The sequence below is a fragment of the Primulina huaijiensis genome, chromosome 2, assembly GCF_012295235.1.
Source record: "Primulina huaijiensis isolate GDHJ02 chromosome 2, ASM1229523v2, whole genome shotgun sequence".
Taxonomy (NCBI): Eukaryota; Viridiplantae; Streptophyta; class Magnoliopsida; order Lamiales; family Gesneriaceae; genus Primulina; species Primulina huaijiensis.
Genome location: NC_133307.1, coordinates 31,662,438 through 31,678,211, shown reverse-complemented (window position 1 = coordinate 31,678,211; position 15,774 = coordinate 31,662,438). Strand labels below are relative to the sequence as shown.

The following is a 15,774-nucleotide window of genomic DNA, read 5'->3' as shown; positions in this document are numbered from 1 at the left end:
TCAGGATCTCAGAAAAGCTTGTGATTTATCATCAATTCCTCGAAAGAAATTGCAGACAGACATCGTGTATTTTGTTAGCATCACAGATCCAATGATTAGCAATAAATAAACAAACCTATGAAGGAAAATTTCAAAACAAAGAAACGGAGGAAAGCATCTCAGACAGAATATATTTGCCCGTGAGTTTTCTTCACAGACAATCATAGTGCAAGGATAACAATTTAATTCAAGCTCATCCTTGATGCTCATCCTCTATTCCCAAAAAGGAAAACCCAGTAGACACATTAAATTAACAGCGTTTAAACAATCAACTTTTTTTAAAAAAAATGTACATGACACGATCTCAGACGGTATTTTTATCTTCAATTCCGATGGGAAAATATCAGATAGATAACGCAGATTTGAACTTCATTGCATCATCGATCCAACCCGAATACGACAAAAGAAATATTTTACAAAGAAAAAATTTGCATTCGAAACAGAGATGGAAGATGGAGCGAAGCAATGTTGACTGGTGTCGACTTGAATTTTGAATGTGTTGAGGTTTAAGAACAGATGATGAAAAAAACCCTAGATTAATTGTTCCAAATTGGGCCTCTTTGTTTAATAAGAATGAAAGCCCAATTACCTGTTCAGCCCGATAACCCTGGGTCAACATTAACGGCTCGTCGACAAAACCAATACCCACTTACACCCATTCCGGTTGGAAATTCAAAAGGCTGGGGAATGGATAAACCCTAAGTGACATTAAACCCCAAATGGCAACACTTCAATTGCTTCCACCACCATTTCTTCAACATCATTCTCATTCTTTAGCTCCAAGATTGCCGACTGACGTCAAATTTTCCACCATATACCCCATTTTCACTCTCAATCCTGGCAATTGCCGCAAATTATTACCACCTGCATCTTCTGCAAAGGATACTTCCTCCGCCGGGGATCAGCCGAAACCCACTCGTAGAGGCCGCAAGAAATCCACCTCTACTGATATTACGCCACCTTCATCAACGAAAAGAGCAAAACGGCCTCGGAAAACTGCTGAATTATCAAAATCTGATGTTGAAAAGGAAGCTGCAGTGATAACTGAAGGCGACGTAAATGACGATGAGCTGTATGATTACGATGATGGTATTGATTTTCCATACGAAGACCCGCCATTAATATGCTGCTTTGGGGCAGCAAAGTGGGAGTTTGTGCCAACTGTGAGAGTGGCGCCTCAGCAAATGCATCCGGACATTTACTCTCAATGGAAAATGCTGCAGTGGGATCCACCAGAGTTTGCTCGGACCCCTGGTGGTCCTCCTTCTAACGTGGCCGTTTCACACGTGAGGCTTGGTGGGAGGGCTGCCTTTATTGGGAAGGTTGGAAATGACGAGCTTGGTGAGGAATTAGTGCTGATGATGAATAAGGACAAGGTGCAAACCAGGGGGGTGAAGTTTGATGCTAATGCAAAAACTGCCTGTACATATATGAAGATTAAATTCAATGATGGGAAAATGAAGGTAGAGAAGGTGAAGGAGTGTGCAGAGGATTTGATGCTTAGCTCAGAGCTGAATCTTTCTGTGCTTAAAGAGGTAGATAATATGAATATAAACGTTTTACCTTTTGTAAGGTTGGAGTTTGATTTATGTCCTTATTTATTTATTGGAAACGATTTATGTCTTGATTGAACCATACTTTTTGTGGATAAGATGTGTTAAAAAAGTTGATATGCTTTTGTTTATCATCAGTCTCGGTGATCAAATGTATTGATAGAGTGTTTAACTTCAGGTCTGTAGGTTATTCTTGAAAAGACAGGGATAGGCTGCCAATTTGTTGTTAAACAGGATGCTTTTTATTGCTATTTTATCTGTGATGGCTTGGTTATGGGTTGGATAAAGTGAATATGGTGAATAATGACTAAATTGTTGAAAATTTGTTATTGTGCTCTGTACCGTGTATGAGCACTCTTGCGTTTTAAGGGGCCAGAGTTTTCGCTTTCTGAAGTTGCAATTACTTCATTTCAAATAGTAATTTGTGTTATTGTTTTTCATATGAATCATGAATAGGTATTCAAAAGGTTGGACTTGGAACATAACTCCTAGATTAGCTACTTGACTAGTTTTGGATTGATTTGGATAATTTTGTTCGAGCTTGCCTTTTTTAGCGAAATTAATATGGTTCACTTGATTTTTCAGGCTAGAATTTTTCATTTTAACTCAGAGGTTCTGCTATCACCTTCAATGCGTTCTACCCTTTTCAAAGCAATGGCATGGTCAAAAAAATTTGGTTGCCTTATATTTTTTGACTTGAATTTGCCGTTACCATTATGGAAGTCACGTGATGAGACGAGGGAAATGATCAAGGGAGCCTGGGAAAGAGCGGATATTATTGAGGTGTCAAAGCAAGAATTGGAGTTCCTTTTAGATGAAGAATATCATGAGAAAAGGAGAAACTATAGGCCTCAGTACTATGCCGAGAGTTATGAGCAAACCAAGAACCGTAGAGACTATTACCACTATACTCCAGAAGAAATCAAGCCATTGTGGCATGATAAACTGAAATTTTTGTTTGTGACAGATGGGACACTTCGTTTACATTATTACACCCCATCTTTTGATGGTGTGGTGGTGGGAACAGAAGATGTACTTATTACACCGTTTACTTGTGACAGGACGGGTTCTGGTGATGCTGTTGTGGCAGGAATCATGAGGAAGCTAACAACACAACCCGATATGTATGAAAATCAAGATGTATTGGATAGGCAGCTTCGATTTGCTATTTCAGCAGGCATCATATCACAGTGGACAATCGGTGCTGTCCGAGGTTTTCCCACAGAAAGTGCGACCCAGAATCTTAAGGAACAGGTCTATGTGCCGTCAATGTGGTAGCCTGTCTAGAAACCAAACCTCAAATCTGTCTTAGCATCAGGCTACTTATGATTCTTGTGTGTTCTAAAATGGCAAGTAGATCAATATCTATGTGTGTGTCCGAGATAAGGCCGTGGACCAATTTTAGCTGATTGTCAAGGTTTATACTCCATCAATGATTTACTGGTGGCTGTAAATCGATGCTACGCATCTTGTAAAAGTAAAACTATAATCGTATTATTGTGGAATGGGGAGTTCTGAAGTAGTTACTGTTACACATATTTACTTAAGTTAGGTTTAGATATTTATTTTAAATTCATGGATTTCAAATGTTTTTTTATTGATTATAAAAATAATACAATAAATTTTAAATCTACTTCTTACATATTTATATAATATTTCACGTTAATTGTGATGGATTTCAAGCTCATCTAATTATGATGTCTTCTGAAATTTATTTTATTTTGTATTAATAATTTGTAAAAAAGTAAGTTATAGATTTAATATTTTATTAATTCTTTTATTGTAAATAATAAAATTATAAAATTCATTGATTTAAAATTAATTTATCTAAACACAATTTTAAGATATCGTATGATTTTAATAGACATGAAATAAAATATTTGATTCGGCTTTCATGCCTTGCCCTCGATCGAGTTCTGTCAATACCATCTTAATATATATCTATCTATGCCTATTAGTTTAAAAAAAATAAAAAATAGAGAAAACATGTTCAAAATCGTGAACTTAACCTACTTGGCATGATAAAGTTAGCTAGCCGCTATGTATTAACCTTCTCATTCCTCTTTGTTGTAATAATAATAAAAATAATAATAATAATTATTATTATTATTATTATTATTTTGATTGATTATTTCCTCTTTATTGTTCTTGAATAATCGTTAATAATGTGAAAACTATGAATTCATTTCAAGTTAATCGGTTTGAAATATTTATTTGACATGTTCCATTTATTTTCTTCAACTCAGTTGAAAATTTTGATCTTCAATTGGAAAGATAAGCGGATCTAGGCTGGGCCTCTATAAGAACGTAACTGGACCAGCCCAACCCATTTTCAGAGGCCTGGTTTTCTTTTATTCACCCTCCTATCTCCGTTATTAGGGTTTCTGCCACTTCTATTCCTTACAGCCAGCGCCAACACGAGCATTCTTTCCGCTGCAATGGTGAAAGGTCGGCAAGGCGAGCGCGTGAGGTGCAGTTTCCGCATCAATTATTTTCACGTCCAGTCTATTTCTTTGCATATTCTCCCAATTCGGCGTGTTTTTGTTTCAATTTAGCATTTTCTATTGATTAGTTGATTTTTTGACAGGCTTTACGTTCGCGGTACTATTCTTGGGTACAAAAGGTAAGAAAACCTGAATTTTTTATTTTTGTGGTAGCTTAACAGCATACTGTGTTTGTTTGATTTCTTGAAAATCGATTTGATTGCGTGTAAAATGGTGAAATTGATGACAGGTCGAAGTCGAACCAGTACCCAAACACGTCGTTGATACAGATAGAAGGAGTGAACACGCAAGAGGAGGTGGCATGGTACCTCGGGAAGCGGATGGCGTACATTTACAAAGCCAAGGTCAAGAAGAATGGTTCTCACTACCGTTGCATTTGGGGCAAGGTCGCACGTCCTCACGGCAACAGCGGGGTGGTTCGTGCTAAATTCAAGTCTAATCTTCCACCAAAGTCCATGGTATTACTTCTGTTTATTTGAGTTGTAATGGAAAAGTTTATCTTGAATTGAATCATGATTTGGCTGTTGTTTGCTTCTACAACAGGGTTCTAGGGTGAGGGTATTCATGTATCCAAGCAATATATGAGGTGATCACTCAAACTTATTTGTAAGTGCCTCGTTTGGATGCACAATAGTCTGATATGCTGTTTCAGTGAATGTTGTTCTCATTCATCTGATTGTGTTGTTGCGCTGATCCTTAAATTGAGAGAGGCAAAATATAAGTATTATCTTTGATGTGATTTCGTCATATTTAGTGCAGTGAACTGATCTCACTAATCTAACGCTGGTGGTATGGTAGTCTTGGATAACTTTTTGTGATTTGGGATTGTGTATGATATGATCATAGTGAAGTTTTTGACAAATGAAAAGTTCACAGCATAAGAAATGTCAACCTAGCGGTGCGGTGGTAAGATTTATTTCTTTATTTGGGTGGTGAAAAGTTATGCTAGGTAAATTTAATGATATTTAGTTGATGAATAAATGATTCCCGTAACATTGGATTGTTCGAAGCAAAACAATTTTTTTTCGAAATTCTTCCTTGTGTTATTGAAGTTCCCCTAAAATATAGAGAGCTCTCAGTGATGCAGGATTAGACTGGTGGAGTATATTTGACATTTCTCAGTTTCCGTGTGCTCTTGTGCAATTTTCAGCTGGTTTTTGCTTCGTGTATAATTTGGCTTTTAGAAATTAGAAGTGCTTTTTTTCCCCAATTATGTCTGAGTTCTTGCTGAAGTTATATTTTCTCTACTTTTGCAATGATCTAGCTCTGGCTGATTTTAGCTTGGGGATATAGCACACCAAGGCCAAGTCGTCAAGATGACAAAGCATTTACTCGCTGTTTCAAGTTTGGAAAATTTTGTTATTCGACACAATTTTATTACCTGTTTTTCCTTTCCTGACGATTTAATAGAACAAGTTATTTGTCTTCACTGAATCTCAACAGCTTTCCTGTTATTTGAGAGGTTCGAAATGTCGTGGGGGTTTATTTTCGTTGAAGAGTTTAGAGGATGCCGAGCACTCATGTGACACTTAATTTTTTAAAAATGTAAAAATTAGTGAACTTAAATAGAACATCTTTTAAATATGGCAAAATATCTGAAAATATTCAGACGCAACGGCAAAAACTCATAGCCCTCTGAAAATAAAAACTATAAAATAATGATACGAAAATAAATATATTAGATTAGAAAAGATGTTTTATTTAAGTTCACTATTGTTGCCATGTTTAAAAAAATGAAGTTTCACGTGAGGATCCGTTTAATTGATTCCACGGCCATAAACCGCATGATGTATATTTATCTTCTTTTTTTTTTAATGAATTTAGCATTCATTAAATAGGTTAAAAAACGTTAGTGTATAAATATTCTGGACATCTCCAGGAGAAACAGAAGCAAAGAAAACAATTACTCTAATATATCCATAATATCATTAGATCTAGAGTTACATCTAAAAGTGTGAATTTTTATCTTCCTAACAATCTGGTTTACGTTAGGAACTTCATTGACTTAAGACTTTACGGTTCACGGGTTTAGTTCCTGTTTTTAAAAAATAAAAAAAACCAATACCGCGTGAAACTGAAACAACAATCGAAAAATAATTTAAAATTTTAAGTGGGTGATTGAGTTGATTTAGTAATTGTACGTTTAACTAATTATCAAGAGTTTGATGTTATCAAGAGTTTGATGTTTTTAGCCAACACCTCGAGTACATGATTTGCAAATTATTACGTTAATCTGGAAGTTTAATCAAAATGCACATGAAAAAAACAACTAGCAATTTCATGTCGTCAAAATATTCTATAATATAATTGCTGAATATTTAATTTCTTCCACATTTTTTATCATTATTTTTCTTCTGCCTTTAAATTTTAAATAAATTTTTTTATTATTACAAAACGATTCAAACCGGAACCGTTCAGAAACCGAAACTTAGAATCGAAATCCGAAGAGTTAGTTTGATTTCGATTTCACTTTTCATCATAAAAATCTTTCACTAGAACCAAAAACCAACCGTGATCAACATACCTACGTGCATCATTATTGATCATATCTGATGAAGCCGTATCACTACCAGTACAAATCATCGTGCCAGACAAGCACTTGCATAATACAGATTGAAGTTCACCATGACCAATTTATATTTATAGAACTATATCCTCCAAAATCTAACGTGAGCATGATGTGCCCACGAGAACAACCAAAATCTCATCATCGCGTATCACGAATAAATATCTCAATTTCACCACCCATAGAACTACAACTTCAACCATTCCAAGCAAGGGCAAATCCCCCAGCAGAATCTTGAAGGATAGGAGTCCTTCAGGTACACTTCCCTGCTAGTTCCAATAATGTAGAAACTGAAAGAAGAACCGCGATTAGTCATGGTCACTCGAGTTACTGGCACAACCGAAATTATGTGCCTTTCACAAATCACCCTTGCGGTTGGAGGTACAGGAACCCTTTCACTGATAACCTCGGAAGAAAACTTGTTGAGGAAATACGAGTCGGCAAAAAAGGCAGGGGTGCACTGATAAGCTTGGGTGTTGCACAACTGGACACCTTTTGCTCTGTGGAAGACGTCATCTGGAACTGATGCTGCTCCACTTGCTGCACTTACTTTTTTCGCTTCAAACGTTTTCCTACAAACCCAAATATATTTTACATTAACACTTGATGTGTGATCATTTTGAGGAATAATCACACATGAAATAATTGAGAATGCTGGTTAGTTGATAGGAGAATCTGTTTTGATACACGATAGGAGAAGAGAAACAAAAGAAAACACTGCATTTGGCGATTTGATCAAGACAAGGTTAAAGGATGGAGAACATATTGGTAACGTCGGCATATGTACCATCTAATGATAGCCAATTGGCGGTTCAGAACAGAACCACCACCTCTGCACACCTCACATTTGATCAATCCACGAGATCCACAAGTCACACATGGAATCATCCCCTTCCCATTACATTTCAGACATCTGCAGATGGGTGGGAAATTCTCAAATGTTATCTTAGATTACTTGTTCCAATCCAGAAAGGAAAAAATTAAAATCCTGAGAAAAGTCTCACGTTGTATCCGATCCATCTTTATGAGCTATCAAACCTCTGCCATAACAAGTAGAACACTGCGACATCTGATTCTCCTTGTAGAAACCGGGATCTTGATCTGCATTGCAAGTGGGGCACACGATATCCCCTCTTCCAGTGCATTCTACACAGATGAACACATAAATCAAGAACAAACTTGCACATTTTTTAGTTTAAAATATCAACAAACAATTCAAAAATCAGATAGGCAGCAAAAATTGGGGTCGGTATTAACTATAAACATTCAAATACATCTTGCAAACTATATTGGCCAGTTCTTTGTTCCTCTCTCGTACCTGAGCATTTTTCAATTGATTCCGAATGAGGAATGATGGTCCGTGTTTCTTTATGAGGTGTAAAAAGTACCGGGAACTCGGACCTTAAATCCACTTCCCACACTCCAAGCTCATGTCCCTTATCTTTTCCATCAATTTCGCCACCAAGGTATGGTTCTTTTTCAGTTTTCACATCCCTCTCCTCAATAAAACTTTCAATAGTTCCCACATAAACATTACAATTTTCTATTGCGTGAATCTTCCATGTTCGAGCGGGACGGCTTCCCCAGCAGCAACGATGACCAACATGATCGATCAGTAGCTCTCGAATTTCCACCTCATCCAACACAGGCCTGTGTTTTCAGTGAACCTCAATCATAAAGTGGCTATATATGACAATAACAAGCCGTGGAAAAATTTAAATACTTCAGAAAATAATAAAGTCCTATGAGCAAAGGGCAGCCATTGGCAAAGCAATTCAGAGCTTGAATTGAATCATATGTAATATCCCAAGTAAAAGTCAAGAGTAGCAAAGATGAATTTGCCTCAAAACACCAGTGCTTTTCAATTGTCAATCATCAAATTTAATCTATTGATGTCGAAGAGTAAAAAAACTAACAGTTCCGTTCATTGAGAAACATTTAGGTCCCACCAAATTTTTTTCCTTGACTGCTAAATAATGTTAATTACGGAGAACCTGTCTACAAAAATAACCACCCGTGATCCGTACAGTATTTTACCAGATCTTTCCTCTTCATCACCTTCCATATAAATCAGATGTAAGCACAAATTCCATTCAACAAGGAACCGAATTTTTAGGGCGGCACCTGAGGATTGAAATCGGTGAATCACTTACCTCATTTCTCTTTTAACTTGTGGTGAAGGGAAAAGTATAGGACATGCTTTGCTTTGTACCTTAAATGTGAAATACAGACTTTGGAAATGAAATTCCAACAGTAGAACAGTTAAATTATACGACTCACAAAAAATAAAAATGAACTCCTTCAGCAGGTTGCACATTCAAACTGACCTTTGTATATTGGCAGCAGTATCTCTTAAATGCCCGTAATATGCATCTTGAGGGTAACCAATGGTTTGTTCTACTGTCAATTTGGCAGACCCATATGATATGTCAAAAAGAGATGATAATCAAATATATAGTACAAAAGAAAATCAACATGAAATTTTAGATTGCTCAGCTTAACGATGCTTCATGCCTCATCCAAGACAGAAAATCCACCAATCCATTGTATGGAATAATAATTTATAGCAATGCAAACAAATCGTGGAAGCTTGTTTCTTAGGAGAGATTGATGTTTAAATAACTGTAATTTAAGGAATGTGAAATTCATGTTTCAGTCGTGCTGGATTAACAGTACATGAAAATGGTCTACTCTTAACTTAGAAGATATGGAAACGCTAGTCCATGATCAAACTCCAGTTGCAGTTTTCAACACTTGAATTTTCAAGGATATAAATTTTTAATCGAAATTTTTTGTTGAAAACCCAATTTCTCAAATCTACAGTAATAATACTCAGCTAAATGATGTACCGTCCCTAAATTGTGTGACAAATATTTACCGTTAGGGTAGAGCTGGAGAGGCGCGGGGGATCCCACCAAGGAATCATGAAGAGACGGCGGATACACATCAGAAAAAGCGGCGGCGGATCGAATTTCATCAACGCTTAGTTCAGTTCCGGGCATCGAAGCCGTAGGAATAACGGCGCCAGCTCTTCCCACGTGCTCATACGAAACCCGTCCCGCACTCCCACTTTTTTCTGCATCAACAATAAATAAAGATTGTGAAAATTAAGCTTTACTACAAAGACGAAACAGGGAATGGAAACTTTACCCGCGGATAACAATGGCTGCTCCATTTCTTGATTTTGCGATTTGACTTCTAATAATCAAGAAAGAATGTGGATATTAAATTAATAACGCTGTTTTTTATATGCGAACTTGCCTTAACGAGGAAGAAAATACGAGGATTGTTTATCTTCCACGGACATGGGGTCTACACGCTGGATCCATTTTCTGAACATAGCCGGCTCGCTTGGCGTATCAGGAGAAGGAACAAAACTCGTGTTTTGGGACCCAACAATATTAAAATTGTTCAAGAAAATTAGATGAAGCAACCTTTGCTTTACTCATTTGAATTTTTGTGAATTGACTCACGCTTCTATTAGAAGTTTTAAGTTATATTTTTATATAAAATCATGAATAATTATATTGAAATTTTATGTAATTATTGTCTTACTTTGTAATAATGATTTAGTTAATATAGATTTTTTTAAAAAAAACAATGGTGATCTTGTATTAAATTAATTTTATAGAAAACGTGTGTATTTTTGCAATGATAATTTAACAAATATATTAAATATAAATGTAATTAATTTTGTTGAATAAGAGTAGTATGGTAATTTGAAAATTAACTTGTTTAAGGTATATACAAGTATATTACCATTTAAAAATGAGTCATACCGAGATGGTTGGCCGCAGAGAAAAATGAATTCACGGAACTTAGAGTTTTCCCAAAAAAACTGTAAATGGGTTCATGCAGTTTTTATTTCATGTGTGTCCGTGGGAACTTTTCATAAAGCTCGTCGATTAGAATGATATATGGCAAAATGCAAATGGTTATTCCATTGCTTGGTTTACACAACTTTCGAATATTATTTCTTGTGATTCCATATTGTAGTTTTATGGTTTTCATTTATTTCTAAGATCAGGTGATGTTTTGCTGGGAAGGATGCTTAAGATTCGGTTTAGCATGCCAGGCAGGGGAAGTGATGCTAGTACAAAGCTTGTGCTTGCTGACGCTGTAACAGTCGCGTGCCCTGATCATCTAGTCGATCTTGGCTGATCTTCCTGTTGCCAAGGGCCTTGGCTCAGCAAGTGTGAATGCCGTAACCAAGATAGTTGACCGCAGATCATGTCGCCAGCTTGGCTATCGGGTTCATTTTTGCCTCAGTTGTTACTTCCCCATTGCCATCTGCCTGGTATGTATTACAGTTAATATCCTTCCCTCCCATGTGTTTTTGAGTTCTCTGTTCTCAAGGATGCTAAGCTTCAGAATTCCTTGGCAGGTTCTTTTTGTTAGAGATTAAGTTTTGCGTGATTACAAAACATATTCTGATGTTTGCTTTTTAATACTTCAGAAAGTGCAGCAATTGTCGCTGCATACATGTTATTAATCATCTTTAATCAAATAGTAGCTGTGTGTAGGAACTAAAAGAGAACTGGAACAAAATCATACCATGTCCCACCTGTTTGCCTTCATGCATTGGCACTTTTCGTCTGGCAGCGACTTTTGCATGACAAATATAGAATGCACATGTATTCGGAAGAATTTCCAGTATCGATTGGGCTTCTAAACATCTCGTGCTTTTATAGCAAATCCCCTGTGAGCATGCCCTCCGTTTGGACTGTGCTAGGAGGGATTCTCTTTGGTTCATGTAAGCCCTATTTCAGTTCTTTGTCTCATTGTCTGCCAACTCTCTTGGCATGATATAGTTGATCTGCACAACTTTTTGTTCTCCGAGGGAAATGTGCAACAATGCTGTACTAATCCGTTTCAATGACTCAGGCGTTATGAGAGATTGTCTAATTTTCATGCTCAACAAATATATCTAAAGTGAAAACTGTTCACTTGTATGGGCAAAGACATTTGAAATAAGCAGTAATTTTCCGAGCATGGCTCGAAAGTGCCTGCTTCATGGTCTTCATCACTAACGTTGTTTGCAATTTAAGGCTAGTTGGTGCATGTTATTACCATGTTTGTTTCTTCCTGGTACGCAGTTGTGATGTACGTATTCTGAATATTCAAACAGTCAAAAGGACTGGAGTCTTCATATGTGCAATCCCTTGCTGTCTCAAGTCCTTTTAGGAATAACTGAATTTGAGTTGCATATTAACAAGATTCATGCTTCCGATCATTCCGACAAGAAACAAGAAGGAAATTATCCTACTTTTCGTGCGACCCCAGGGCACATATCTTCTCCCTTTTCAGCTACGCTGTTTCTTCATGATCGTGACGACGAAAGCCAGCATACCCAAATTTAGAGATCAACCACCTTCAAGGTCTGCCGTGACAATACAACTGTTTCCAGAACAACTGGCAGCACAAACCTTACCTCATCCATCACCGCCTCTATTACCAGCTTCTGGTCTCTCACAGCCAAAATGAGGCAGAACATACTCCAGCGGACGGGAATTCAGCTTGGACATGGGATGTAATACAGGAGACTTTTTATTTATAATCTAGAGAGCAAGGTCTCTTTTCGCCTAAAACCGAAACGATAGAAAGTGGGTGCTCCATGACTCGTTCTTTCATTTTGGAGAAAATGAGATGGATGCACTAAAAGCACAGTAAAGGACCTTCTAAAAGTGGCAGAAAAGGGGAAAAGAAAAGGACTTCAAGTCTAACATTACATCATGCAAATTTTTTTTTAAAACAATCCGTGTATCATGTCATCTCCAAAATCAGTCACATAAAATAAATATTAAATTGGCTGCATCTTATTTGGAAAAAAAAAATATGCATGGTAAAAATCACCCAGTTATAATCATCATCCTGGTAATAGTTTTTCTTTGTAGTTTATTGTACGAATAAAAATGTACAAAGCAACCAAGAGGCAATTGTTTCACCACAAACACTTCCTCTCATGCCTGTTCTGCACCGCTGTTTTTATTTTCACTTTCTGCGGGAGCAGGTCGTGTTTCAATCGCTGTTGGAGAATCCATCAAACTCACAGCTATTGCAGCTTTCAAATCCTCATCTTCATCATCATGTAGCATTTCTGCTTCATCATGTTTGATGTAGTGATCAGAATGCTGTTGAGCAGCACTTTGATCAGTTCTCGTGGTCGAGTTGCATGACTTGGTGATCCTCTCCGCATCTTCGGGCAACATCCACTGCCCATAACCATTAGAAGCTTCAGAGGATGAGATGGGACACTCTTTCGGAAAATTCCCCCTCACAAGGAAAATACTCCAGCCAAAGCCCTTCAAAGAGTCTAGGTAGGCTGAAAGGTAAAACTTCGAGAGATGCTCGGGTGCTGGGTAGAGACTGTCAAAATTGTACCACTCTTCATTCACTTTTCTGATGCAAAACCAATGGTCTTGCAAGTGGCATATAAATGCATTTTCCATTTCTGGGTCTATCTGGGCAGGCTCAGCCACAGGATTGTCCAGGGGAATGACTTCCAACCCCCACACCTCCAAAGCTTTTTCCACTACCTACAACCGAAATAATTTAATTGCTTAAAAATTTGGTACAATGGTTAAGCCAAGTAGTTTCAAAGAATCTGACTAACAATGACAGCCTAAATAAATAACTCCAAAATGAGCATCTATGAACCACAAGGCAACCAAAAATGTTGATTTCCAAAGAGTATTTCATAGTAATAAAGTTATACCAAAAGCAATAACAAAATCTGACAGTCTCGACAAGTCGCTAAGGAAAAAACATTACATAATCCATGAAAACTATCATCAAACCAAACATGGCATGAGATGGCAAGGAAAAACAGCAAATATGACTTCTCACTTCTCAATACCCAAAACAAACAAGTCATACTCCCGGTCAAATAATTCGATTCTTCAAAAAAAAAAGTTAAAAGGATGAAAACCTGGATACTGAAGTCTCCATCGAGAGAAACGTTGTGCGAGAGGTCTGGGAAAAAATCTCCGGTGACAGAACCGAGCATCATCTGCCGCTCGGTTCGATCGAGATCGGAAGCGACCGCCGCCAAATCGAACTCTGAGAAGAAAGGTCCCTGCAAAACCGTGTTAACGCAGTGCACTGCGCATAGCTTCGACTCTTGTACCTCGTGGTACAACATCCCCCCATTGCTAGCCCCTCCACCTCCCGAGTAGCTGTCCATTTTCTCTAGTTCTGTCTGTAAAACCATAGAACAAATGTTTATGTACTTTTTTAGGGTTCAGAGCACAATTCCAGTTGGATGAGAAAGGAGGGATTGAGGAAAAAAGCACGTGCCTTTTTAATATGAAGGCGTGTGGCACTCTAATAGATTTTTGTTTTATAGGAGCGTACCGCAACAGATGAACTCGAACATATTAATCTTCACAAAACCAAATACAACACGAAACTGAAACTTATTCGTAAAAAAATTATATTTTTATCTCTAAAATACCAGAAACAGATATTAAAAATACAAAATCAAAATAAAACATATTTTATCGGAAATGAAGAGTTTTTATCAGATAGAAAAAAGTCTATTTCAAAATATACTTATTTTAAGGAAAATTGTAAATGATAAGCTAAAGGTCTGAATACCGGAGATGATGGCGACTGTGTGGAAATGGTACTATTTAATGGGCCATCGTTCACAGTTTTTTGTGGGAATTTTCAGTTAACAATATGAAGCTAAATCTCGCTCTTATTTTCTTCAAGCTCGAGACAAAGCTATCTTCACCCGCTCGTGGTTCTTGAATTAAACCATTTTACCTAGATTTTGTAATTGAGCATGGGCCATTGTTTGTGAGGTTTGGCTCGAAATCGTGAGCTTATTTTATTTTAAAATATGTCAATAAATATTTATTATCCTTGTAATTTGAAATAATTACATATTTAAATTTGAATTGATTATATTTAAATGCTAATTATAAAAATTAATAAGAAACAAACTACAATTTTGAAATTATGAACTAAAAAACAAGATACTAAACTTCTATTTTGAATTACGAATAAAAAAAATAGATCATGACATTATTTTTGTTTCAATTGGAGAAATTTTTAATAAATATTAATAGATCTCGAATTTTGTATTAAATATCTCAAAAGTTGTTGGAGATATCAACATTTTTTTTTATGATATCGTTCATGCTGTAGTCTGCTTTTACATTTATCAGTGTCGAAAATCTAAAAATAATTCCCATAAATTAAAGAGATAACTCAAACGATATAACACTTTGTCGCACGTACTCAAAAGATAGCTCTTACCCATATAACATTTTGTCATGCACTCGTTTATTTGTGTTTGAGTAAGTGATCTTCTACGATATCATCATATGACCCAATACATCATACCCATGTCTGTGCCTGTACGAATAACCAGTTTGTTTTATTGATTGTTCGGTTTTCTTGTCCGCTAGCCTTAGCGTCGACTTATTTCTATGCTTTTAAGCGGCTTACTTATTCATTCTCGCACTATACGTGATAATACAATCATATGATAATGACCCAAGAGTTAATCAAAGGGCTACAAGGACCACATATGTTTTTTCATATACATTTATAATGTATATGAGTTCATGGGAAAAAATATATGCGATCTTTTGTAATATGTTTGGATGAAAAAAATGAAATTTCATTTGTGTTTGGCCCAAAAGACAAAAACCACGGGTCGTATTTTGTGAGACGGATATCTTATTTTGATCATCCATGAAAAAATATTACTTTTTATGCTAAGGCTACGTTTGGTTTGGAGGATAAAATAAACTAATGATTAGTATGTAAATGATAAAAGAAATGATTATGATAGAAATGTAATATGTAATGTAAAATTGTATTATGTTTGGTATGATTTTTAAGTGTGAGATAATTTTGAATTTTTTGATAAAATGACAAAATTGCCCTTTCTTTTTTTTTTATTCTTCCACTCCGGTGGCGGCGGTCCGGCAGAGGCGGGGGTCGGCCGGAGACGGCGACGGGGTCGGCCGGAGGTTGTCGTCGGCTGGCGGTGGTCGGCCGGAAGCGGCGGCGGTCGGCGGAGATGGCCGGCGGCGGGGGTTGCCCATGGACGGTCGGTGGCAGGAAGTGGTGGTGAGTTTGAATTTAGAAGAAGAGTAAA

At 36.8% G+C, this 15,774-nt stretch overlaps 4 protein-coding genes and 3 non-coding genes across 9 annotated transcripts; 2 read left to right on the top strand and 5 right to left on the bottom strand.

The window, feature by feature from the left end:
- LOC140971916 (small nucleolar RNA snoR27) lies at positions 1–93 on the bottom strand. Its single transcript, XR_012174390.1, has one exon. It is a non-coding gene; the product is annotated as a small nucleolar RNA snoR27 (small nucleolar RNA).
- A 58-nt stretch (positions 94–151) lies between these two features.
- On the bottom strand, positions 152–248 carry LOC140971914 (small nucleolar RNA snoR26). The gene has a single exon (XR_012174388.1). It is a non-coding gene; the product is annotated as a small nucleolar RNA snoR26 (small nucleolar RNA).
- An 87-nt stretch (positions 249–335) lies between these two features.
- Positions 336–429, bottom strand: LOC140971915 (small nucleolar RNA snoR27). The gene has a single exon (XR_012174389.1). It is a non-coding gene; the product is annotated as a small nucleolar RNA snoR27 (small nucleolar RNA).
- Positions 430–678: 249 nt separating this feature from the next.
- Positions 679–3,139, top strand: LOC140971711 (fructokinase-like 1, chloroplastic). Its single transcript, XM_073434131.1, has 2 exons — positions 679–1,574; positions 2,178–3,139. The coding sequence occupies exons 1-2, from the start codon at positions 759–761 to the stop codon at positions 2,868–2,870; spliced, it is 1,509 nt and encodes a 502-aa protein (XP_073290232.1). The 5' UTR covers positions 679–758; the 3' UTR covers positions 2,871–3,139.
- A 774-nt stretch (positions 3,140–3,913) lies between these two features.
- LOC140971710 (large ribosomal subunit protein eL33y-like) lies at positions 3,914–5,525 on the top strand. 3 transcript variants are annotated; one of them, XM_073434128.1, is made up of 5 exons: positions 3,914–4,062; positions 4,180–4,215; positions 4,326–4,554; positions 4,640–4,682; positions 5,361–5,525. In XM_073434128.1, the coding sequence occupies exons 1-4, from the start codon at positions 4,031–4,033 to the stop codon at positions 4,679–4,681; spliced, it is 339 nt and encodes a 112-aa protein (XP_073290229.1). In that variant the 5' UTR covers positions 3,914–4,030; the 3' UTR covers position 4,682; positions 5,361–5,525. The 3 variants fall into 3 exon arrangements, with proteins under 3 accessions (XP_073290229.1, XP_073290230.1, XP_073290231.1); XM_073434129.1 differs by having other exon boundaries at positions 5,353–5,525; XM_073434130.1 differs by having other exon boundaries at positions 4,640–4,702.
- Positions 5,526–6,536: 1,011 nt separating this feature from the next.
- On the bottom strand, positions 6,537–10,015 carry LOC140971709 (uncharacterized). The gene is made up of 7 exons (XM_073434126.1): positions 9,813–10,015; positions 9,541–9,738; positions 8,990–9,062; positions 7,981–8,312; positions 7,667–7,808; positions 7,450–7,575; positions 6,537–7,234 (listed from the first exon to the last, which is right to left on the bottom strand). The coding sequence occupies exons 1-7, from the start codon at positions 9,835–9,837 to the stop codon at positions 6,850–6,852; spliced, it is 1,281 nt and encodes a 426-aa protein (XP_073290227.1). The 5' UTR covers positions 9,838–10,015; the 3' UTR covers positions 6,537–6,849.
- Positions 10,016–12,456: 2,441 nt separating this feature from the next.
- LOC140971708 (ataxin-3 homolog) lies at positions 12,457–14,051 on the bottom strand. Its single transcript, XM_073434125.1, has 2 exons — positions 13,591–14,051; positions 12,457–13,198 (listed from the first exon to the last, which is right to left on the bottom strand). The coding sequence occupies exons 1-2, from the start codon at positions 13,870–13,872 to the stop codon at positions 12,623–12,625; spliced, it is 858 nt and encodes a 285-aa protein (XP_073290226.1). The 5' UTR covers positions 13,873–14,051; the 3' UTR covers positions 12,457–12,622.
- Positions 14,052–15,774: the final 1,723 nt, after the last annotated feature.